A 23222-nucleotide genomic window follows, 5' to 3' on the forward strand; every position below is an offset into this window, starting at 1 on the left:
ATATCGCATTAATCGGCGGTACACACTACAACCTACGAGGAACCTTGCCTTACAAGTCAAAGGTAGGGTTGCAAAGCATAATTAAAATCTCGCGAGAAGAGCTCCAGTGGCGCGAATAAACAAGGAGATTCTCCAGTAAACACGCTGCCGTGTAAACTAACGCCTGTCTCTTTAGTAAACTTTAAATACTTACTCCGTTTGTATCGCTATACAGTTTAACTTAAAAGTTAAACATAGAGTTTAAGTGTCTGTTAAGCTCAGTTTTTTTTTGTCGGTTTACTCCGTAACGGTAAAAATATAAAAGTATGTCGGACGCTTTGTCTGATGATGGCAGCGACGTCCACCAAGATGTCAGCCAGGAGGATGTTATGACCCCGGCGGAGCTGATTGCTAAACTGGAAGAGGTGAGCTGACAGTGACATGAAGGGGCCACAACACTTCATACAGACAACATGTAACGCCTCTCATCGACCCTCTCTGTCTCCCGCAGGCTTGGCTGAATGAGAAGTTCTCACCGGAGCTGCTGGAGAACAAATCCGAGGTGGTGGAGTGTGTGATGGAGCAGCTGACTCACATGGTACATTAAACGGGGAATACCTCTCTTCCTATACCCTGTGTGGGTTGTAAACTATGTTCAGAAACACGCATAGGTCTGCCTACATTTTCTAAATGTCACCAGACAGGAGGCACAGTACGGTGCAGGGTTGTACCTCAACATCTGTATTCATGATTGACTTAAACTGCAGTGGTGGAGGAAGTATTCAGGTGCTTTACTGCAGTAAAAGTAATAATATTCAGGTGCTTTACTGCAGTAAAAGTAATAATAACATACTGCAAATGTGTCTTTACAAGTAAAAGTCCTGCTTTGAAAATGCTACTCAAGTTTACACATAAAAGTATTGTTAAAAAAATCAAGAGTAAAAGTGTCTTTAGTCCCTGTTGTGCTGTTATATATGTTTTATTGTTAGATTATTGCAGATGCATTAAACGTGTAAGCAGCATTTTACTGTGGTAGGTGACCTTGGTGGAGATGATTTGAGCTGTGGGTGGTTTAAAGTGAAGTAAAGTAAACAACAAAAAAAAGTACACATTTTCTTTGTGAAGAAATATATAGTGGAGTGGAAGTTAGGGCTGTTTATTGGCAGGGATCTGACAATACAGAGGTTATGTTTAAGTTTATTGTGATAAATTGTGATACTGTAAGCAAGGTGATAGTGTAATGAAAAACACACCACCATATGCATAAAATCTGAGTTTTAAAAAACTTTTTGAATTTGAATGTATCACAGTCCCTGTAATATCACAGACCTATGACAAAATCAATACAATACAATATTTTTAATATTTTCTTACACCCCTAGTGGAAGTATGAAGAGATTTTCAAGAACAAAGTCTGAATATTTTGAGAAAACGGTGTAATATTACGAGAATAAAGTCATCGCATTATGAGGAAAAGGCCGTCATCTTTCGAGATTTCATTACTCTGCGTGTTAAGCGGATGAGCTCAGTCTGCCTGGGTGTCAAATGAGGGATGACCTGAAGTTAAAGGTTTCCCCAGTAAGTGCTGTGTCTTATTTTTAAAGAAAACGAAACCAGTTAAATGACGTATGAGTCAATAACCAGGTCTAGCAGAGACCAGACAGCTGAGACCAGAGCTCAGTCAAGATAACATAAGATAGACTTTATTGATCGCACACTGGGGAAATTCACTTATTACAGCAGCTACAGATATAGATAGCATAGCATACATAGCAGATAAGGGGAAAAAAACACATTAAATTACAAGAAAAAGATAGAATTAGGGTTGTATGTAAACTATATACAGTATTTTTATACACATGTAATTTAAGTTAAAATAGAATATTTCACAGGTTACAGCAGGTGGTAGTGGCATGTTGTAGAAATAAATAATTGCACCGGACAAAGTTATATATACATATATACAGCATTAATATAGCAGAAGAATATAGGCTACACAGGGCTATGAATATGCAGTACAAAAGTCTGACAGCTGCTGGGGTGAAGGACCTGTGGTAATGCTCCTTCTTGCACTGTGGGTGCAGCAGTCTGTTGCTGAAGGAGCTGCTCAGGGACAGTTTCATGCAGAGGGCGAGAGGTGTTTTCTCACCCACCTCCTCTATGGAGTCTAGAGGGCAATTCAAGACAGAACTAGCCCTCCTGACCAGCTTCTTCAGTCTCCTCCCGTCCCTCTCTGTGCTTCCAGCTCCCCAACAGAGTCCTGCACACACCAAAGGACCTCAGTCTCCTCAGGTTCACATTGTGATTAAAGCTCTGTGGGTTTTATGTAAGTGATGTGAAAAGCAAGCAGTTTGTCCTGTGTAATCTGCTGTGCATTATGTTATTGCTCTGCACTCTGCTGATGTGATAGTGTCCTATTTAGATTGACACATTGACACGACCATCTGACAGACACAGAAGCACTATTCTTTATCGGACGTGGAAAACTGAAACTAACAGTTTGAAAACATTTCTCATCTGATGTAAATCTCACCACTGTGTGGCTTAGTGTCCTCACAGAGTTTACTTCCCCCCGTCTGAAGTACAGCACACCACCGCCTCCCTGAGCTTTTCAACAGGAAGCATTACAAATCAAAAGAGTGGAACTTCATTCTTGAAATGTTATGTTATTTTTCTTGTAGTATTATGACTGAATTTTCTAAATCTCCAGGGTTTTTCCAACAGTGGGCCTCGTACTTAAGCTGCCAAAATTATTTATGAATTTCATTATATGTATAAATAACTGTGTATTCTGGCAAGTGTAAGAACACTGAATAAAAAGCTTGTAGAAATATTTCTGTACTAGTTGGGCAAATATTTGAAGCTGTTGTATATGAGTGTGACTTTTTACATTACTGCTGTTGGAATCTAAATACCAGATCCAGCTGTGGATACAGAGGTGGATCTGTGTACTTGCACACTTATTCAATTAATCAGATAATTGAATCATTGTACAATAAATGGATTCTAGTAACGGTCATATTGAAACGTATTCCAAATCTGTTGCTTTTCTCTCATTGTAAGTCACCCTGAATAACAGAAAATATTCATTCCTGACAGTGTCCTGACCTTTCCTCCAACAGGAAGCCAACCTGCAGCGGGTGAAGAAAGGTGACACCAAGGCCAGCATCCATCGCATGGAAATAGACAGGATCCGCTTTGTGCTCAGCAGCTACCTGCGCTCTCGTCTGCAGAAGGTCAGCCAGGTCAAGAATACGGCTGCAAAATAAAAGCACTCATCTCACTTGTTGACAAAATGACCTGATCTCTTTATGTCTAGATTGAAAAGTTTTTCCCGCACGTCCTGGAGAGAGAAAAGTCTCGAGGGGAGGGAGATCCGTCGCTGCTTTCACCCGAGGAGTTTGCCTTTGCCAAAGAGTGAGTATAGTAGAAAAGGGCCAGAGCTCTTTGTTTTAAACTACTTTTGCTGTTTTTCTGTGACACATGTTCATCTGGCACATAGGTACTATGCCAACACAGAGACCTACCTGAAGGCTGTAGCACTGAAGCGCATGCCCCCCAACCTGCAGACAGTAGATCTGCTCAAAGCAGGTAAAATCTTCTTTTTATTTTTACCTCTTTACATTCGTTCAGTCTTGGGTGACCCACGCCCAAAATACTGCTATTAGCATGTGCTGGCAGATGGTGGCATTTGCTCTGACATTTCCACTGACCATCACACTAAATCCCATGTGTTCTGTTGTAATCCCAGTGCCTGAGCCCTGCCTGGACTCCTTTGTGTTTTTGCGAGTCAAGGAGACACAGGAAAACATCTTGGTTGAGCCTGAAACAGACGATCAGAGGTACACCTCAACCAAATTTCACTTGAATTATTGTTTTCAAAGCCCACCAGGTGGCAGTGTTACCTTTCCCCATTCAGTAATGTTATATATTCTGCATCAATACTAAAACAACTGATGTCTCTACTCTTATCTCTTCTGTCAGAGAGTATGTTGTGGATCTTGAGGAAGGCTCTCAGCACCTAATGCGATATCGAACTATAGCACCATTTGTTTCAAGTGGAGCTGTGCAGTTAATATGAAGGTCGAGGTGAGCAATAATGAGTTCCACTGTGTCATCTTTCTCATTAACTCAATACTGCCCTCACACACTCTTGTACAGACATCTGCTAATTCATTTCAGCAGATCTTACATAAGCAACTGCTTTGCAGTGACATCTGGATCTATTTTTAGCTGACTTTTTTTACATTGTTCATTGTCTCTTAGTAACAGATTATGGGAGAAAAGTATCTCTTATAGGAAGCACGATATGTTTTGAAACAAGGCAGACCTGTGATTTCACTCAACTGCAGCTAACACACATTATTTCTTATGTTACAGGTCTTTCTGTTGGTGAGGATGTTTTTGGCTCCAGGAGGTCAGAAAATGAGCAGTACTATATTCTTTGTAACATTCCAGTGATGAGGAAGATTAACATGCAGAGATTGTGCCCATCTTTCTCACTGGTGTCAGGATTATGGACTAATTTGTGGGTTGCAAACACACATTCATGGCGCCATGTCTTGAAGCCAGTACTCCGCTCGCTGGCGAACGAACCCTGGTGCACCAAAGCAGTTATTTTTGGACCTATTGAAATCATGTCACAACATACGTTTGGTTACATAATTATAATGCATTTCGGTGTGTTACTGTCCTGTTTAATCTGCTAATTCATCATTCCTTCTGTTACTTTATCCAGATGACTCATGTTATTAGACTTCTCCCTCTGCTCAATAACAAGATGCATCAAATGACCCGAAGGTGAAATTTCATCAGTTCACTTGACATTATAGTGCTCAACATCCCAAAGTGCACCTCTTCATGTGCGTGCATGTTTAAAGGGACGTTGTTTCTTTTGAATGCCATATTTTAATGACATTCACACTTACATTAATATACATTTCTGTTATTAGACATAATGGAAACCCTTTTAATGTTCAGATAACGTTGATGTCCATCTCTTCACCTTGGCTACCAAATGTAGAATTGCATTTAAACGCTGCTTCAAGGTTTAAAGTTTCTTTTGTGTGGTTGTGTTTTTAGTCATACCCTAAAAGGATGTGTGGAACAGTCTTTCTCCGGGACATAATTGTTATAATAACATTGTTATGTAAGCGTTCAGAGGGAGCAATCAGTGTTCATTGTTTGCCCTCACACAAATTGCCCAGTAATTGGAACTAATAGGGGACTGAGGGTGAGTGGGCTTCACAAAACTGAACTACGTGTCAGCTAACTGACGTCTTTGGGTCTTTTGAGCTGCACTGCTGATCTAGCCAATGTGGAATCCCATTACCCAGTGTTTTTGGGAGATAAGGAATAATTCACTTTTTATAAAGAGAGATGATCTAACTAGGAAAACAAGTTGGGAAAGACAGCTGATGATACACAGAGAAGCTTTTAGGGTGCATGAATGCTGTTGTTCATATTAATATGTTGGAAAATAAAATCAGTTTTCTTGAAAATGTTGATGATGAATAAAAACTTTTGTAAACGATTGAATGGTTATGAAAGCATTTTATTTTATTATTTTTTCAATTCTGCAGTTACTTCAGTCAGCTTTGAGTTCTTGCAGTGTGAGTAATGATCTAATCTTGACCAGTATAAACTCTTGTAAACCAGTTCTTCAGCCATCAAAATGTCCTTAAGTTTGATGTTCAAATTCATCTCAGTAAGTGGGAAGGCGATGTCTGGTAGACGTTTCATGTAACTCAATATGTATACACATACTTGGACTGATTCTTGAATAGCTTCCTCGGCATGCTGGGAGTTGATTGTAATCCGACCCCTCCTCTGCGTCACACGCAGGGCCCATCAGGGCTGCGGGGCAGTGATCCCTGTTCAGGACAGGAGCCAGATAAGCAGGGGACCTGGACCCAGGCCTCAGTCGTATATGTGTCCATTGATAGGTCCGAGAATAGAGCCCGGGATGACTGGAATAGTTTCCACAATGCAGAGTAGAATTACATACAGTAAACCTGCATGTACTCAATCGCCACATCAGCACTCTACAACACAGCTCTGAGGTGACCATACAGAGATTTCTCTAATAAATCTTCACAGCTAACATACTGGTGTAATAACATGTTTCTGTCTTGACAGTCAAATATTGAATTAGGCAGAGGCAGAAGTAGCAGATACGTTTAAATATAAGGATTGTTGCTGTGCGTGATCTGAAATCATTACAAGCAGGTCTAAATTAATACAATACTAGAACCACGAAACCACAAGACTTAGCTGATTGGTCAGGAGAGCAGAGAGGGAGGAGTTCACTACATGACATTTGAACTGAGGCAGTATAAATAGGACCGTGTGCCACATTGTCCTGCAGGGCAAAGCGATGACTGGAACTACAGGCAACAACTCGCTGCTCGTGGGAGTTTGAAAGTAAGATATTAAAAAAACCTTTTTATGTGAGATTACAATTCTAGAATAGCACACAAAGGCAGTTTTTTAATGTCAAACAACAATAATTTTGTAATCCAATCATCAAAATACCATCAATTACTGTCTGGCATACATTTTTTTTTTCTATTTTCTAGAACTCCAACCAAACATTGAGGATAACATTCCCACCACTCAGCGCCAGAGATGGAGATGTCCAGTACAACGTAAGAACTTGATGCAAACTAAATGTGGGGTGGTCCTGCTGCTGTGAAAGATAATGCACCCCACGTGCATTATCTTTCATCACTCCTTCAATTTTGAGTTATTATTATCATACCTTTGGTATCATGCTTGATAATGCACCTCACAACAACCCAATGACAGCCCAGTTACACAGTATACACAACTTTAATCACACCTCTAGGGCAGCAGTCTTTTACTGAAACCCCTGGTTATCTCTTTCAAGGGTCCTGCCAGTTGTTGGCCTCAGGTCAACGGCCCAGTCAGCTGGTCTTGCAGAGATCACTGTCATGCTGTGCTTGAACCAACGTAAACAACTGTGTCCCCATGTTTGGGTTCCCATCCTGAAGCCCCAGCGCCCTTGCATCCGTCCTCCAGTTTCAGATCAGCTGCCCTCTGACATCCTGAGCCAAGCCTGGCTGACCCACCCTCTCCCATTTCTGTTGGATGAACTGGACGATGACGATGACGACGTTTTATTCCCAATCCCAATCAAAAACAAACGTGTGGTTTTCGCTGACTCGCAGGGATTGTCTCTGACAGCCGTGCGAGAGTTTTCTGATGAAGAAGAGCAGCCTGACCTCGACCCTCTGCCATCCCTGCAGGGTTTGGGAACCATGACAGAGGATGGCTACAGCTGCACCGTCAGCACCTGCTGCCCAGGAACGCAGCTCAAACTGGGCTTCCCGCAGCCCTCTGCAGATTTCCAGGCCTTCCGTGCCAAGCTGGCAAAGAGCATGGTTATCCTGGAGAACTGCAGTGTTAATGAGCAGGCCCTGCAAGGAACCGTCCGAGTCAGGAACATCAGTTTCCAGAAGGACGTGCATGTCCGTGTCACCTTTGACTCGTGGCAGAGCTGCAGAGATGTGCCCTGTTCTTACCTCCAGAAACGCTTCGGGGGACCTCAGACAGACATCTTTGAATTTGACATTGCTATTCCTAAAGTGCTAGATGCCAAAAGGAAGATAGAATTCTGTTTAAGTTATTTACCAGGTGGGCACAGTGAGCCTTTTTGGGACAATAACAACGGGCAGAATTACTGCATTGCTGTGTGTGTGAGCTCACACCTCTGTCGCGGGAAGAATCTAAGTGAAAGGGCATGACTTACTCAACCTTTTTTTGGCTCAGGCTACATGCAGCAGTCCCTTGGTAAAAATATTTTTTGGGATATTTTTTATTTGCATTGTTTTCACTCTGAATTGCATTTTCATAAATGTTTAGACATCTTAAACATTTCTTTGTATAAAACATTTTTAAACAGGTCAGTTTTGTTCCATTTATTTTTTCTTTGCCCAGTTATCATTCACATTCAGCATCAGACAGGTGTTTCAGTCCACACTCTCTCTGTCATGTCCTCACCACTGCATGCCTTATTGTTGTGCACCAGGGAGGGGATCCTTTTCACTTTGGGCATTTCTGGGATTCCCATATAGGTCAGAGATTACTGGGCACGGACAGACAGAAGCCCCATAGCCAGAGAGAAGCTAATCTTAGCTCAGCCCTGTTTATAGAGCCAGGGCTTGCTGTCAGAAGATAGATCGCAGGGAACTTGGTGATACCATCTTCCCCATTACCTCCTAAAACCCCAACACACCGAATGAGCATGCTTTCCATGTCACATTGCACCATGTTTTTCTGCAGTAAGAGTCTGTGTAATTAAGCAGTACAATTTTTAAGAAGCAATAAAGTATTTGGCAGGGATGCTGAAAACTAGTCAAAGCTACAATGTAGCATTCATATTAAACATTTGGCAATAAGTCTTGTTTTTAAAGAAAAAGAACATCTGGCAGTGACTTTATAGAGAAAGCATTGCAAGAAGTAGAAATAGTCAAATATTTGTTACGACCTCTGTAATGTTTAAAACCAGACTTTTAAAAGGGGGAACATGCTTCTGGCGTTGCATTTCAGGTTGTATCAAACACAAATATCTTTAAAAGAAATCACATCAACGTAGTAGTCCAGCAAATAAAAAATGAAATTAAACACATCATAAGGAAAAACACAGAAGACACAAGACACAGATGAGTCAACAAATATAGAGCAGGGATTTTCTCCAGCCTTTTAAAGCGTATCATGTCTTCAATTATGTTTTGTTCAGCAGTCATGGATGGATGTTCGCTATATTTCCAGCTGTGATCATGATGAATTTCTGCGATACACATTGTAAAAGTCTTCTATTTAATATTCACTATGCTAATCCAAGCGGGCGGGGGGGACAGCAGCATGCACACACCCTGAGAGGTGGGCTGTTTCCACTGTGTTCTGACCTACACGTGATGGGCTCAACTGTTTTGTCACTGTGCAACACTTGTCACACAGTCCCAGGTCTGCCCTACATCAGTCTGTCCCTCAGCGTCCCACACTGATGTTGCACACCTTGCAGCTCGGGTCTTTCTTGGCGTTGGCTGTGGTCAGACTCTTCAGCTGGTGGTGCCCGCTGATCTGCTCCACGCTGCCCTGATCCAAGTGAACCGGCTCTGTGAAAAGCACCTCGAGGATGACGTCACTGGCGTGGCAGTACAGAGGCTCCTCCCCCGGCCTCTGGGGGTCGGTGTACGTCAGGAAGGGGTTGGAGGCCAAGTCCAGCATGGGGAGACGGGTGCGGCAGAAGGTGTCTCCCTCTGAGCCAACGGGGGCCAGCACTAGCACCACGTAGTGGTAGGCAGTGTACATACAGTAGAAGTCTGCAAAGTAGAGGCTGATGTTGGGGTTCAGCAGGTGTCCGGCTGGGATCTGGAAACGCAGGGGGCCGTACGGGGAGTCTTTGGGAGGGAGGCCTGTATCAAACTCTGTGTTGCAGCTAAAGAAGACTCCTTGCAGCTTGCCGTTGATGGGAGAACCATGACTCCCACTGCAGTCTTTTAGGGCAGGACGCATCAGGCCTCCACACTCCTTTCTAATCCAAGACATGAAGACAAAAAAAAGAGACATACCTGAAAAAGCAATTTAGTAAAATTTCTCCATGTGGGTTTAATGAGGAAATCGATACTATACTTATGTCTATGCGAGATAAGCAACAGCGTGCAGGTGATTATCTTAGCTTAGCACAAAGACTGGAAACAGAGGGAAACAGCTAGCCTGGCTCTGTCTAAAGATAACTAAATCTGCCCATAACACCTTGTTAAATCAAAACAAAAACCATCATGTAAAAAAGGGGGTTAAAAAAGCATGGGGGGGGCCAAATTTTTTCCCGGGGGGGGAAAAAAACTTTATTTTTTTTTTTTCTTACCCAAAACCACAAAAGAGAAATTTAAAAGTGAAGAAGAGTTGGCACATAATCCCCAAAAACCCCCTTTTTGGGTGTTTTTGTATGAAATAAACCAACAAGATCGAACATGTTAGTCAGTGAGCTAATGAGGTTGCGTATGTGGATTTTGTTACCTTAGGACAGAACAAAGCTAACTGTGGCCCCCTGTCTTCAGGTTATGCTTACCTAACCCACAGTTTACGGTAGCTTCCTGTTTACCATGCAGACAGAAGAGTGGCATCAATACTCTTATCTAACTCTCAGCAAGAAAGCAAATGAGCGTTTGCCAAAATGTCAAACTAGTCCTTTTATTGCTGCTGGATTTGCTTTGGGTATACAATGAAGAGATAAGAATGCAGCACTGACCTGACATAGTCGAAGTAGTCTGGGTGCTGGTTGCGATAAAACACAGAGAATTTCAGCAGCCTCCCTGCAGAGCCTTTGGCCTTGTCAAGAAGCTGCTGTAGGTGTTCCATGGCATAGTCTGCAAAGTTGATAGGAGTTTCACAAGTCTGCACTACTTTGAAATGCTAATGATGACTTGGTGCTGAGGCAGAATAGTTTTTTAGAGATGTTTTCTGCCAATTCTGTGCACTGCAGGTCTTTGTACTTATCTTGTATTGCTTTGGTTAAAGCTGTCATACTCTATGTGATACATTATCAGTGTTACTTCAGCTATCAGGTATGGTGTGTCATACCGCCGGTGCAGAACTCCACCACCTGGCTCCACTCTGACACCAGGTACTCGCCGTCTGGCTGTCGCACAGCAGTTTGGACAGCGACACAGTATTCTGTCCGCGGGCTGAGGAACCAGTGTCCCCTCACTGCCATGGGAAGAGGCACGGCCTTGGCCACCAGCTTGGTTGGCACATCCTGGAGGACGAAGCAGGAAAGAGTTGACATCAGGGACAGGATGCAAGGTTAAAAACAGGCTGCTGTGTGTTCCATTTACATTTCAAAACAAATGTAAATGCAATTGTTAAGTCAACCATTTCCCTCCATAAACTTTGCCTTATTAGCATGATATTTCTCTTCAAGCCCAAGCTGCTGTAACTAGGATACATCTAATCAAATCAGCGGCTTTGTTTTGGCCAAGGCCTCTATGAAGCGCAGCTAATTAGCACGGGCTCAGAGGCCCATATATCCATGGCAACATCTCTGATGCAAGTTTGTTTGTGCCACAGTGTGTATCAGAGAGAGGCAACATATCTTCCATTCAGGAACAACTCACTCAGTCCTACACCTGCTTTGACTTCACAAAAGCACTTTTTCAGCTGTTGAGTGCCAGCTGCAATAATAGGCTATAATTACAGTCGGTGTGTTTCCATCTGAAATGAAGGTAGAACAAAAGTGTTAGGCGTCAGGTACTGGAGCTAAATATAGACACCAAATTAATAATTTAAATGCTAATCCCCTATCATATATACAAATAATTTGTGTGTGATGTGTTTTTTCTGCAAAAATCAACAACAAAAAAATTCACATTAAACCCCTTAAAAAGCCATCTACTCCTTCTGTCTCCCTCTGTATAGTCCATTCTCAGTGTATGTGCACTGGTGGCTTGTTTCACACCTAAAAGTCTGTACTGGACAAGGATCGAGTTCCGAATCCCAAAACAGATAATGGTGCTAGATGAAAAGTCACCACAGTTCAAATCAAATTACAGTTGATCCTGAGCAGAACATGTCATTGCATAACCTTCATGGCAGTCAATCCAATAGCTGTCAGAGGATCACTAAAGTCATTAGGCTTCAGCTACTGGGGATCATGAATGTCGCCACAAAATTTCACGGCAATCCATCAAACCGTTGTTGATCTGTTTTAGTCCAGACCAAAGTGGTGGGCCGGCTAACCAACCAACAGACAGACAACATCCCTTGAGCCATACATGGTTCAAGCTTCTTAACATCACATGAAAATATGTGTTGTGCATGCTCGAGTTGCAGTTGCATGAAAAGTAGCTGGTAGCTAAATGCGGTACAGAGCATCTCTTCGCACTGTATGAAATTAATAGTCCCTGACAAATATATTTATATATTTAATAAACAAAGATAAACCGTCACATTGCTGATTTGTGTCTGTGCTGTATGGAATTCGTTAACATGAAAACTGTTGTGTGGTGCAGATGAATTTGTCAGTTTTTGTCCACTTTAAGAGGAGACAATGTACAAGTGAGTCAGTGGCCTGAAGCTGTTGACTGCACTCATTTTCTCCTTTTTCGCCGGTATTGGAAGTGACTGAAAGGGCGCAACCGCTGCTTTCTGTGTTCAGCCTAATGCAGAATATCATAAGGCAGTTAGACCCACTAACCTAACCAGACCTCAAAGAAACTGCACGTTTTCCTGTCTTATTTTGGCAGCCCACTATTATTTACAAAGGTCGTACAGTACAAGGAGGACTTCAGCAATCCTATTGTGAAAATCAATTGGTGTGAGTCTGGAATATGAACACAGACGGCACAGCAAGAGACACATTGATGGGATGGATGGACGGATACATCCGGGGAGAGGATAGAGGAAGATGCATGAGGTGGTGCAGCAGTTTCAGAATGTCAGACCCTGTGTTTAAAGCGGTTGGGGTCCCTGCTCTCTTTGCGGCTCAGGTCGATGAAGAAGTGTGTGGCTCTGGCAGTGTCCTCGGGGGTCATATCCCACACGATGCGGAAGGAGTCGCAGGTCACCTCACAAATCTGGATATTGCAGGGGGTGGAGAGAGGGGCGTCCATTTCTGTCATCTGCCATTAAACCGAGAGATAAGAGAGGATAGTTAGACTGGAGTGTAATCTGCTGTAATACCAGTGCTGGAGAATGGCAACATCTGCTAAGAGAGATTAAACTCCATCATAGAGAGCTATAAAGTGGACCCTAACAGTTCAGAAACACCACAGTTGAATTACACCTCAGACAGAATCCAATTAACCTTTCATTTGGGGATCTGCTTGCAGTTTTTTTTTATTCACTGTCCTGCTCTTTTCTCTCCCCTCCTCCCCTCTTTTCTTGCCCTTAACTGACATTTCCCATCATTACACAACTCGATACGCTCCCAGCTGAGTGACTGGCCTCTGCTTTCCCTCATGCATTTCATAATCCACCTACAGCAGTCTCCCAGCAACAACACGTCTGCAGCCTCCCGTGGTCTTCTCAAGGAAGGGGGTCACAAACAAAAACATTGCTGCATCCGTCAGCAACAATTTAAACGAAAAAGCAACTTTTTAAACACTTATGCCGCCTTGCTGAAGTGCATGCCATTTTCAAAACAGCTGAGCAAGAGAACTGCTTGCAGCTCGAGGGAAATCTTACAGAAGCTTTTCTATTGTTTGGGCAGAAGTAGGGGAGGTTTAAGTAGGTATCAGCTGCTGGTGATGTATGATCATATTTCCGTTGTTGCCCATTAATGGTTCGATCCAGGCGGCTGCACATGGCCCTGAGTGCCGGGCTGAGGGCAATCTGTTGGTCAGCCTGTGTTTGTGTTTGATTAACTGTCACCTTCCCTCTCATAAACTGATGGTAGGTCTCTGCAGTGGGCGCACAATGGTCATCTTCTTTTGCCCCGAGACTTAGTGCACATCTATTCCTCCATAGGCTGCTTCTACTTTTCATCCACCTTGAATTTGTTATTCTAATCATCTCCTCCAGTATTGCTTCCTGGTATCCCAGCATCTCAACACCAGCAGGGCACATTGCATCTTTCCCTTATTAAAATCGCTCTCACACTGAGCATATGCTAAATCACAGATGTGCCTAAAATACCTAGGCTATTTAGTGCAAACAATCATTACATGCTCATTTTGTTGACCGTGTGATCCTACAGATGCCTGCTGTAGTGTCATTGTTTGACTGTGAGGTCTGTTAAGGTGTTCTCCAGTCAGTATGATGGACAGGCTGCAGCAGCTCATTAAAGCCTGTGAACTGTGAAATTCGTGCGGTAGCTCGTTCACACGGGGGCAAGGGGAGAGAGCTGTTTCATCACGCACGTGTGTTTCCACGCGTCTGTTTTCCAGCTGCTGTTCTCATTTCTTACCATGGTGTCTTTTCAGAGATGGAAACTGGGGCAAGAGGGAGATTCTCACAGGACAAGTCATCAAAGAGCCATGTCTCTGTGTGTGTTCCACTTTTGGGTTGAATACATGTGAACACAGTTCAAAAGCAGGTTTCCATACCATTCACACAAATCCCATCGCCCTCATTTATAAATCAGCAAAAACTAGCTTTGATAGCTAGTTGTTCCTAATCAAGCAACTGGGTCTAACTAATTAGTATAACAGGGACTCACATTATAAATCCTAATTTATCTAGAGATGTGCACATTGGACTGTTACTGCTCAGTTACACTACAGAGATGCTGTTATCTCTGTGAGACAGCACCATGAAAGAAGCTCCTGCATTCATGCATATGGAGCAAGGCACAGAATAAACAACTCTGTGGTTCAAAGTCATTTTATTTCCTTCCAGGGAGAAGACTTTAAAACAGATTTAAAGACATCTGCACAAGGGAGGAAGAAAAGGCTCAATTTCCTCAGTACATTTTAAACTAGAGGGGGTGAAATTGCAATTATACAGTATGAAACACTAAGAAATATTGTGTGAAGTCCAATAAACAAGCTGTTATACAGAGATATTGTATGACTAATACAGTTTGATGCGCTGTACGCCCTTGCACAATTAAACCAAGCATTACAATTTTGGGAAAATGAGCAATTGCTGCTGTGTGAATTGTCTTCACACTCTCATGTAAAATGGGCATGGTGGGATTTGATAAATGCCCAAAGTTGGGTATAAATGTCATCATACACATACATCATACATATACATCAGCAGAACAGCATGCAAATAAAACTTGTGCATTTACACCCCCACTACTGTATTCATCTCACTTTATGTGCACAAATCAAACGCACCATCACAGGGTAAGATAATCTGATCTCCACAACTTCATACACTGAGAGTCCAATACAGTAGATTTATTTTCTCAGCACAACAAGCATCTATAAGTCGGCTGATTTGAAAGAATTCCTTACTTGTGCGAGGCTCAGATTTGTGATGGGTGAAGATTATAGCCAGGCTGAATTCTACTGTCTTCCTTCTCCGCTTTTCCACTTGCCTCCTCTGCTGCAGTTGATGATAGATCCCCTAGGAAAACTGATTAGGAGGTGAAACGAACACACGGGCTCCTCTCTCTCTCTCTCTCTCTCTCTCTCTCTCTCTCTCTCACTCTCTCTTTCTCTCCTTCTGTTTCTCTCTCAATCTCTGTGTCACACAAACGCTCTAACCTCCCCCCCACCTCCCAGTCTCATTTTCGCTCTGGGCGCTGAGGATGATGTTTACTTGACTCACATGCAGCAACACAGGATGAATTAAAAACCTAAAAAAAAAAATCCAACTGGAGTGTGACCACAGTGAGACTCTCAGCCTCCTCAGCATCATGCTCTCGACAGCCAATCTCACATCACTTGCCAGTTAGTCTGCCCCGAGGGACAAAATCCACACTCACTAATATAGACTGAACACTTCGCTGCTTGCATACATGTCACTTCTCAGATATGGAGACTGTATGGACACACAAGGACTGTGAGGGGGGGGGGAGAAAAATGAACATTTTTTTTACACGCTCCACTGGCTAAAGAGATTATGCTGAGTGATGCCCCAGTAAATTGCATAGAGCACCATCAAGACCTCAAAAATATACATGTGCCAACTGTTATGCCATATGGACTAACTCCACAGGCCATCTCTCTCCACCCCCCCCCCCACCCAGCCCCTTTCAGAGGCGAGGGATACCACCATGTAAGTCCAGAGTAAGCAGATTTCCACTGGTATGTTTCTGTACTCGTTCAACCTCACAGGACAACTTCATTTAGGATTTCATTTGAGATTATAGGGACCCTTACCAGATTAATGGCTATAATCTGCTGCTAAAACAATGGATATTGGCACAGAATAAAGACAGATAACAAAGGGATGAACTGCACTCTCTCTCACAAGAACACATAATATTTGTATTTGAAAAATGACAAAGATATATTGCCATAATTCCACAGGCTGTGTGTGATATTGAAAAGCTTCATTTATTTCCAGCCAGCCGAAGATAAGTGATACCCTCAGAGTGTAATTAAACTGCAATCATCCATCATTAGTCATGCCATGATGGCCTGCCTCTGTCCAAATAACCCTCTCAGCTCCAGTTGTGGGAAAAGACAGTTTATTCTGGGACGGCTGGGTGTGCGTTAAGAATTTAGCCCCATTTACAAAAAAAAAAAAAAACCTATTTGTGATGTCCTAAAAAAGGACCCTTGTATTTCAGGGATGCATACACCATAGCCTGTTCTGACATTTTTCCAGAATGTGTGTGGATTTATTCATCACAACCCACACTCCGCATGTCAGGAGCGATACCCGCAAGGTCAATGCATTATCAGCAGGACCAGCCACCAGCAGGTTGTCGTGTATGTCCGGCCTTGGGCGCTAAAATAATCAAGGTAGGCCTATACACTGACACCGTCACACATTTATAAATTAAGTGATAAACAATTCTATACAATTTAGAAATCTATTGTGGCACCACAAATCGGTAAATTAGGTTGATGTTGTGATGTTAAACTATATTATATAGTTGTCCTAATGATATAGCTTCAGTGTTGGCTTAAATGTTGCTATTTAGTGATTTTATTGGTGAATGTGTGTTTTTGTCATCACAGGTACATGACTGTTATGTAGCTATATATATCTGTTGAAAACACCAATAGTAATAAATAGATTAGCCCCCACCCAAAAATATCTTTAAGAAAATGAATTCTGATTCGATTATGTAAATTATTTTATGAATACTGTTTAAAAATAGGTTACTCTGCTCATTCATAGTCAAATTGGAAGACTATTGCATTGTGTTCTTTACACATATATATATGTCGGGTTGGGAGGGTTACTTTAAAAAATGTAATCCAATACAATTACTAATTACCTGTTGAAAATTGTAGCCAGTAACTTAATCCAAAGTATCACAATATTAACATCATTTGACTACTTTCTGTTACTTTTGAATCACCTCAACAACAAATATAATAAGAATTTAAAACCATGTATTCTACAAGACAACTGTAATGGATTACAGTTTGTATCCTGATGATGTAACTCATTTACATGTAATATGACACTGTTAACATGGCAACATGTATATTGTTATTGTACTGTATGTTAATATCAATTGGCACTGTATTGCATCCACATTATATTAGCCCAGTATATAAACTCTGCACATATAACTCATGCTTGAGGTATCACTCATCTAATAGAGAGTGGTGTGCATCAGCCTAGCCTCGCTGCATTGTGTGAATCCATTGCACTGTGCACACTGACCCCAGAGGACATAAAGGCTCACACGATCCCATAAGGACAAACTGTCCCAGATGCATTACGCATACAAGTTTCTGCTACAAGTCGTTATTGTTGTTTTATTATTAACACGTAATATACAGACACAAATAATCCAGAAAACAACAAAATGACCCACAGGCAAGTTCATTATACCAATTATCGAGCCGGTTAACGATGAACATGCGCATGTCTTTCTGCGCAGGTGTGACCCACGTGAAGTCAGAAGGACGACGACAGTGCGGAAGTGTCATGGCGCCGCCAGTCCTGCAGTGTCAGAAACAGCACTAGCACAAAAACAACTTGTAATGCCTCTTCTCTTCCAGGTTCGGAGTCAGCATCCATTTAGGACATCAGAGGAATCATAACGTGAGTGTGTGGAGAGGCACAGTGTGTCATAAAGTCGGACTGTGTCCTTTTATTCGTCTTTGAATTTGGCCACGTGTTGCTGATTTTATTTTTTTTGTTTTTGTTGTTGATTAAAAAATCATTTAATGTCAGTGAACAAATAACAAGCGTTGCTGTGTTGTCAGAGCAGAGGCCCATTTTTTTATGGGAATAAAGGATGCCTTCATTCAGGAGGACACTGTTTTACTACAGGTCATCAAAATGATGTTTTAAAGGTATTTTCAGTAAATCCTCATTGTGTCCTGAACTGTTAAAAGGATGTGACATCCTCTGCTGTGGTTCTGTAAACCTCTGAGACAAAAACAAGTGTTATTTAGGATGTTATACTTAATAAATACTGCACAAAAAATATACATATTTTGGATTACCCGAACAGATTAAAGTGCCAGGACTTGTAGGTTACTCAAGTTAAACTGTGTTGGGATAAACTTTTATCAATTCCATGCAGGGAAATAACTGCTGTATAATAATCAGTCACTGTATAAATACTTTATTAGCTGCCCAGAGAAGACATCAATAATTTCAAAGGCGATGAATAATCTTTATTTATTAACTTATCTGCAGAAGAACTGTGTATTTTTTTCATGCTGTCTATATATCCACTGTCTAAAGCAGTCACGTTGCAAACATTAGTGGTTGACACACACATACAAGGTAGGGCAGTGTATTGTGTTTTAATTGTGATACTGTAAACAAGCTGATATATTTCAGTTTTGTTTAAATGTAAATAAGTAATGAGATCTGCATTTCTATTGATCACGATCGAGATTATATCACAAAACAATATTTTTTCTTGCACCCCTAGTACAAGGTCTCCAGTTTAGGATGGCAGATTCGGGCTCAGGGGACCCCAGTGGTCAACGTGTGCCGACCCCTGGAGGAAGCAGTGCGGGGATGCTGATGGGCCGCCGACCATCGTCCGCCATCTCTCCCGGCCGTCTCCCGTCAATGCGATCTAGAGACCTCACCCTGGGGGGAGTGAAGAAGGTAATGTCACATTTACAGAGATGTACAGAAAATCAAATGCACAACCAACTCTATTATTTCACTCACTTAATTATTGGCTGATTTTGTAATTGTTCCCATACTTAATTACTATTTTTGTGTTTTATTTTTTAGAAAACGTTTACACCCAACATCATTGGGCGAAAAGCCAAAGAGGAGTAAGTTCATTTAACCTTAAAACTAAAAATATGTCAGAGAAAACCAATTTTTTTTTGGACTAATCATTTTGTCTGTCGCAACAGAACAAAAGTTGACGGCGGGCAGAGGAGAGAGAGGAGGGATGGAGATCGAGGTCGAGGTCCCAGAGATAGAGGCAGGGGCCGAGGTCGCCCTGAGGTCATCCAGTCCCACTCTATCTTTGAACAGGGGCCCGCGGAGATGATGATGAAAAAAAGAAGTAGGACTACATTTGAATAACCACAGCTTTTTCTTTTTTTTCAACCAGTGTAATTACTACACCACACATTCATAAATGATCTTGATCTAAGTGAATCCCTGTCTCACACACAGCTGGCTATGAAAATGAGAGAGATGCTCCGAGCGTGGGACCCTCACCCATCATCAATATTAAAAAGGAGAAGCGAGAGACGGAGGAAGAGACCAAAGAGATTCTGCGCAGTCTGGAGAGAGACAATGCAAGTCCCACAGTTGTCAGACATCTTTATTAATAAGTTTTTTATTTTACATTTTATATTCATTTAACTTTCCTTTCTTATTGTATTCAGTTTATAGACGATCCCTTCCTGAGGAGTGAGCAGAGGAGCTGCCCGGTCCAGCTTCCCCTCGCTGTATCAGGATGGGGGTTCAAGGAGGAATTTACTACCACTGCTGTTAAAATTGAAAAAGTGGAGGATGGTGAACCCATGGAATCCACAGTTGAAGGTACCTGCAGACTTTTGGCATGTTGATTCCACTTGTTTCATTTTCCTTTTTTAAGATACAACTAAAAAAAGTCCAAGTCAGCAGCTTGTGTTTCCATTCTTTATGGTAGCAGGAAATAAATGACAACCATGTTCAGGGTTCCCACATGTCCTGGAAAATGTGGAAATTAAGAGACTAGTTTTCCAGTCATGGAAACACCTAGAAATTGATTAAAATGACCAGATGTCCTGGGAATTATACTATTATACTATGTTGCCATAGAACATTTTAATTGTATTTTAGCCCCTCACTCATTTACATTTATTGTTGTGGTTGATAATTGTGCAATACTTACACATTCTACTTCTTCCTTTAATAGGCTAATAGGTGACATTTTTTTTCCAAAATAAAATAAATTCTACTTTGGACTGTATTTATGGGCTCTGTCTGAATGAATGTTACAGTTAAAAGAAAACTTTAGTCAAACTAAGCTAACGTGGAGTGTCCCATAAATGCTGACCACTGTGCTGTCTTGTATTGTCAAGAAAAAGTCCTGGAAAATGACTTCTCAAAAAGAGTGGGAACCCTGATGTTGCTGCTCTTTAAAAAAAAAAAACAAAAACACACTATCTTCTCCTCAGTGAAACAGGAGCCGGAGGAAACCGAAATAAAGCAGTCGGAAGTAGCCTTCAAGCCTCCTCCTCTCCCTGAGCCCGAGGTTCTGCCCGACCTGCTGCATAAATGGAGTCTGAGCAAAGGGGAGGAGCTGTTCTTCATGCAGCTGCCCGACTCGCTGCCCGGCCAGCCCCCCACCCAAGAGCACCGGCCGGTGAAAACAGAGGTGCAGTCAGAGGACGGGCAGTCTGTGCTGCTGAAAACAGAGTCTCAGGTAGATCTAGTTGTTGTCTACATGGCGAATACACGACGATATTGAGGTTACGTTTGTGTTGACGGTAGCTTTAATTTAAAGCAGGAGGAAGAAGCTGAAGACAACTGCTGCAATCTGAAAGACCTGCGGGAGGGTCTTGTAGGAAAGATGCTGGTGAGGAAGTCTGGCAAGGTACAGCTCATACTGGGACATGTGACACTTGATGTGTCTCTAGGAACCTCGTGCTCTTTCCTACAGGTATGAAAGTATTATATTTGTCTCCATACTGTACCTGTATCTCTGTAGTGGAGCTAACAGTGTCTCTCCACAGGCTGCTGTTCAGTATTTTATCATAGAATCCGAATTATTAACATTTCTTCCCCACCCTCTGTTTTCTCAGGAGCTGGTCTCTATTGGTACGGAGGGAAGAACGGGAGACTTATCTGTATTGGGAAACGTCAAACACAAAATGGTTTGCTCCCCAGACTTCGAGGCTCTGCTGGAGAGCAGTGCTTGATGACGTATGAATGCACTTGCGTGTGTGTTGTGATGTTTACTATGGACTGGCCATGTACCCTGGAAGCTGACGATGGCCGTTGATGGCGCTTTTGTGTTCTCGGAGTGGCTATAATAACATATTGAAATACACTATATATAAATACGAATTTATTTTCTTCTTGTGGAATAGGCATATTACTTCAGAGGTTCAAAGGTTGAATGGTGTGCCAAATTTCAGTACTGTTGAAATTAACTTGACAAGACTGTACATGGATGTAAATGTGTGAATAAAAAAAAGTTTTTGTTATTTCAGTATGTTGGTGTCAAATGCTTTAAGTGGTTGGTTCGCCCATGTTACTATAAAAAAAACTTCCAGTGGCTATGCAGATACCCTCTTGGTTTTATTTGCTGAGGTTTTAGATTTCTGCCTCACAAACACAATGGAGGTGAAAGACTTTTTGTTTGTGGTGACTGAAGGATTTGATTTGACAAATCCAACAAGGTAGTAAGTGTCTAAATGTGTTTGTTCTTTCTCTTTATTTTCTGCTGAGAGAAAATATAAGAGAAGGCAACTCCAGATGCACGAAATGTGCTCAACCATCAAATCTGTTCTTACCCAGGTGTACTGAATGATGAGTCCCACTTGACCTTAAACTGGAGGCCTGTGGCTGTTTTCTATTAATAATGCCCAGTAACACACATATATAAGGACAGGTGGTGTGCAGTGTGCAAATACTACATGGCCAAGAATTGGAGAGATAACACCAAAAAAGTAGACATAGTATGAAAATACAAATAGAAAAATAAACACACCAAGTAGCTCAGTACATTAAAGTATTACTCAGTATTGTATCCAAGAGCTTTTATAGTTTAATAGGAATCAATAGAGCAATAGTATTTCTGTAGACCACAAATGTAATTATCCAATCACTACAATTACACCAATTTCACTCAAACATAATTTAATCAGATTATAGGATATTCATGACTTTTTTATGTTCTTTTAATTTAAAACCCATGTCTCTTTGCGTTGGACAAATTTATGGATTGTGAAAACTAGATGTTCTGTTCTTATCTTGGAGTAAGAGTGCTCTCGGCCACTCCTACTACCTAACAGAAGAGCAAACATGAGAAAACACTGGTGAATCCCTGGAATAGGTGGCCACTAACAAAATAAGAACAAATCATGGATTCAAACAAAACTTACAGAAACTGTGTTTTTATATATTGATTCTTACATGAGGCCTAGTAATTTAACCCTAACCAGGGTTATGTTCCTGATGCGCAAACTTTGTGTTTCATGGAAAAAGCACATTCTGAATTTATTAAATAAAGCCAAATAACTAATTTCAAAATAATAAATATAAAAGGTTTACCCAGTTGCTGAATTAATAATAAAAAAAAAAACGTCCCTTGTATTTGTAACATGGCAAACAAAACATTAGAGCACATGTTTTTCTAGTTTCCTGTGTCCAAAAGATTTTGGTCAGATATAAAGAACATACCGACCCCCAAAAGGGAAAAAAAAAAAAAAAAAAAAAAAAAAAATATTTAAAAATAAAAAAAATTATTTTCTTATTATAAAAAATTTTTTTCTTAATAGAAAAAATTTTTTTTTTTTAAAAAAAAAATAATTTTTATTAATAAATAATTTTTTTTTTTTATTAATTAAAAATTTTTATTTTTTATTTAAAATTTATTTTTAATTAATAATAAATAATTTTTTACCCATAAATATATTTTTTAAATAATAAATCCAAATTTAATATAAATTAAAATATATTAATTTTAATATTTTTTTAAAAAAAAAAAAAAATTAAAAAAAAAAAAAAAAAAAAAAAAAAAAAAAAAAAAAAAAAAAATTTAATTAAAAAAAAAATAAAAAAAAAAAAAAATTAAAAAAAAAAATATAATTTTTAAAATTTTTTTTTTTTTTTTTTTAATAAAAAAAAAAAAAAAAAAATTAAAAAATAAAAAAAAAATAAAAAAATAAAAAAAAATAAATAAAAATAAATTTATAAAAAAAAAAATAAAATATAAAAATTAATAAAAATTTAATAAATAAAAAATAATTAATAATATAAAAAATAAAAATTAATTTATATTTAAAATTAAATTATTATTTTTAAATTAAATTAATTATTTTATTTTTTTTTTTTTAATTTTTTTATTTTTTAATAATTAAAAAATTATTATTTTTAATTTTAAAAAAAAATTTAAATTAAATCTAAAAAAAATAAAAAAAAAAAATAATAAATTATTTATTTATATATAATATATTATTTAATTATAATTAAAAATATATAAAAAAATATAAAAAAAATAT

At 40.2% G+C, this 23222-nt stretch overlaps 4 protein-coding genes and 1 long non-coding RNA gene across 8 annotated transcripts; 4 read left to right on the forward strand and 1 right to left on the reverse strand.

Annotated features, from left to right (window-relative positions):
• Window positions 1-106: 106 nt before the first annotated feature.
• gins4 (GINS complex subunit 4 (Sld5 homolog)) lies at window positions 107-5512 on the forward strand. Of its 2 annotated transcripts, none has more exons than XM_051421749.1 (8): window positions 107-404; window positions 491-577; window positions 3102-3215; window positions 3299-3396; window positions 3482-3570; window positions 3731-3821; window positions 3964-4068; window positions 4360-5512. In XM_051421749.1, exons 1-7 carry the CDS (start codon window positions 306-308, stop codon window positions 4058-4060), a joined length of 675 nt encoding a protein of 224 aa, XP_051277709.1. In that variant the 5' UTR covers window positions 107-305; the 3' UTR covers window positions 4061-4068; window positions 4360-5512. The 2 variants fall into 2 exon arrangements, with proteins under 2 accessions (XP_051277709.1, XP_051277710.1); XM_051421750.1 differs by having other exon boundaries at window positions 3964-4062.
• Window positions 585-1066, forward strand: LOC127375657 (uncharacterized). Its single transcript, XR_007887391.1, has 2 exons — window positions 585-765; window positions 799-1066. It is a non-coding gene; the product is annotated as an uncharacterized LOC127375657 (long non-coding RNA).
• An 808-nt stretch (window positions 5513-6320) lies between the features above and the next one.
• On the forward strand, window positions 6321-7907 carry ppp1r3c2b (protein phosphatase 1 regulatory subunit 3C2, duplicate b). 2 transcript variants are annotated; one of them, XM_051421744.1, is made up of 3 exons: window positions 6321-6402; window positions 6558-6626; window positions 6869-7907. In XM_051421744.1, exons 2-3 carry the CDS (start codon window positions 6607-6609, stop codon window positions 7743-7745), a joined length of 897 nt encoding a protein of 298 aa, XP_051277704.1. In that variant the 5' UTR covers window positions 6321-6402; window positions 6558-6606; the 3' UTR covers window positions 7746-7907. The 2 variants fall into 2 exon arrangements, with proteins under 2 accessions (XP_051277704.1, XP_051277705.1); XM_051421745.1 differs by lacking the exon at window positions 6321-6402 and having other exon boundaries at window positions 6537-6626.
• LOC127375644 (phytanoyl-CoA hydroxylase-interacting protein) lies at window positions 7905-15214 on the reverse strand. Of its 2 annotated transcripts, XM_051421742.1 has the most exons (5): window positions 14907-15214; window positions 12447-12623; window positions 10588-10762; window positions 10256-10373; window positions 7905-9538 (listed from the first exon to the last, which is right to left on the reverse strand). In XM_051421742.1, the coding sequence occupies exons 2-5, from the start codon at window positions 12621-12623 to the stop codon at window positions 8992-8994; spliced, it is 1017 nt and encodes a 338-aa protein (XP_051277702.1). In that variant the 5' UTR covers window positions 14907-15214; the 3' UTR covers window positions 7905-8991. The 2 variants fall into 2 exon arrangements, with proteins under 2 accessions (XP_051277702.1, XP_051277703.1); XM_051421743.1 differs by lacking the exon at window positions 14907-15214 and having other exon boundaries at window positions 10588-11217; window positions 12447-12536.
• Window positions 15215-17466: 2252 nt separating this feature from the next.
• polr3d (polymerase (RNA) III (DNA directed) polypeptide D) lies at window positions 17467-21203 on the forward strand. The gene is made up of 9 exons (XM_051421738.1): window positions 17467-17625; window positions 18470-18651; window positions 18784-18827; window positions 18912-19066; window positions 19180-19304; window positions 19395-19551; window positions 20172-20419; window positions 20501-20656; window positions 20799-21203. Exons 2-9 carry the CDS (start codon window positions 18490-18492, stop codon window positions 20913-20915), a joined length of 1164 nt encoding a protein of 387 aa, XP_051277698.1. The 5' UTR covers window positions 17467-17625; window positions 18470-18489; the 3' UTR covers window positions 20916-21203.
• The last annotated feature ends 2019 nt before the right edge of the window (window positions 21204-23222 follow it).

Source organism: Dicentrarchus labrax, unplaced genomic scaffold, assembly GCF_905237075.1.
Source record: "Dicentrarchus labrax unplaced genomic scaffold, dlabrax2021, whole genome shotgun sequence".
Lineage (NCBI taxonomy): Eukaryota > Metazoa > Chordata > Actinopteri > Moronidae > Dicentrarchus > Dicentrarchus labrax.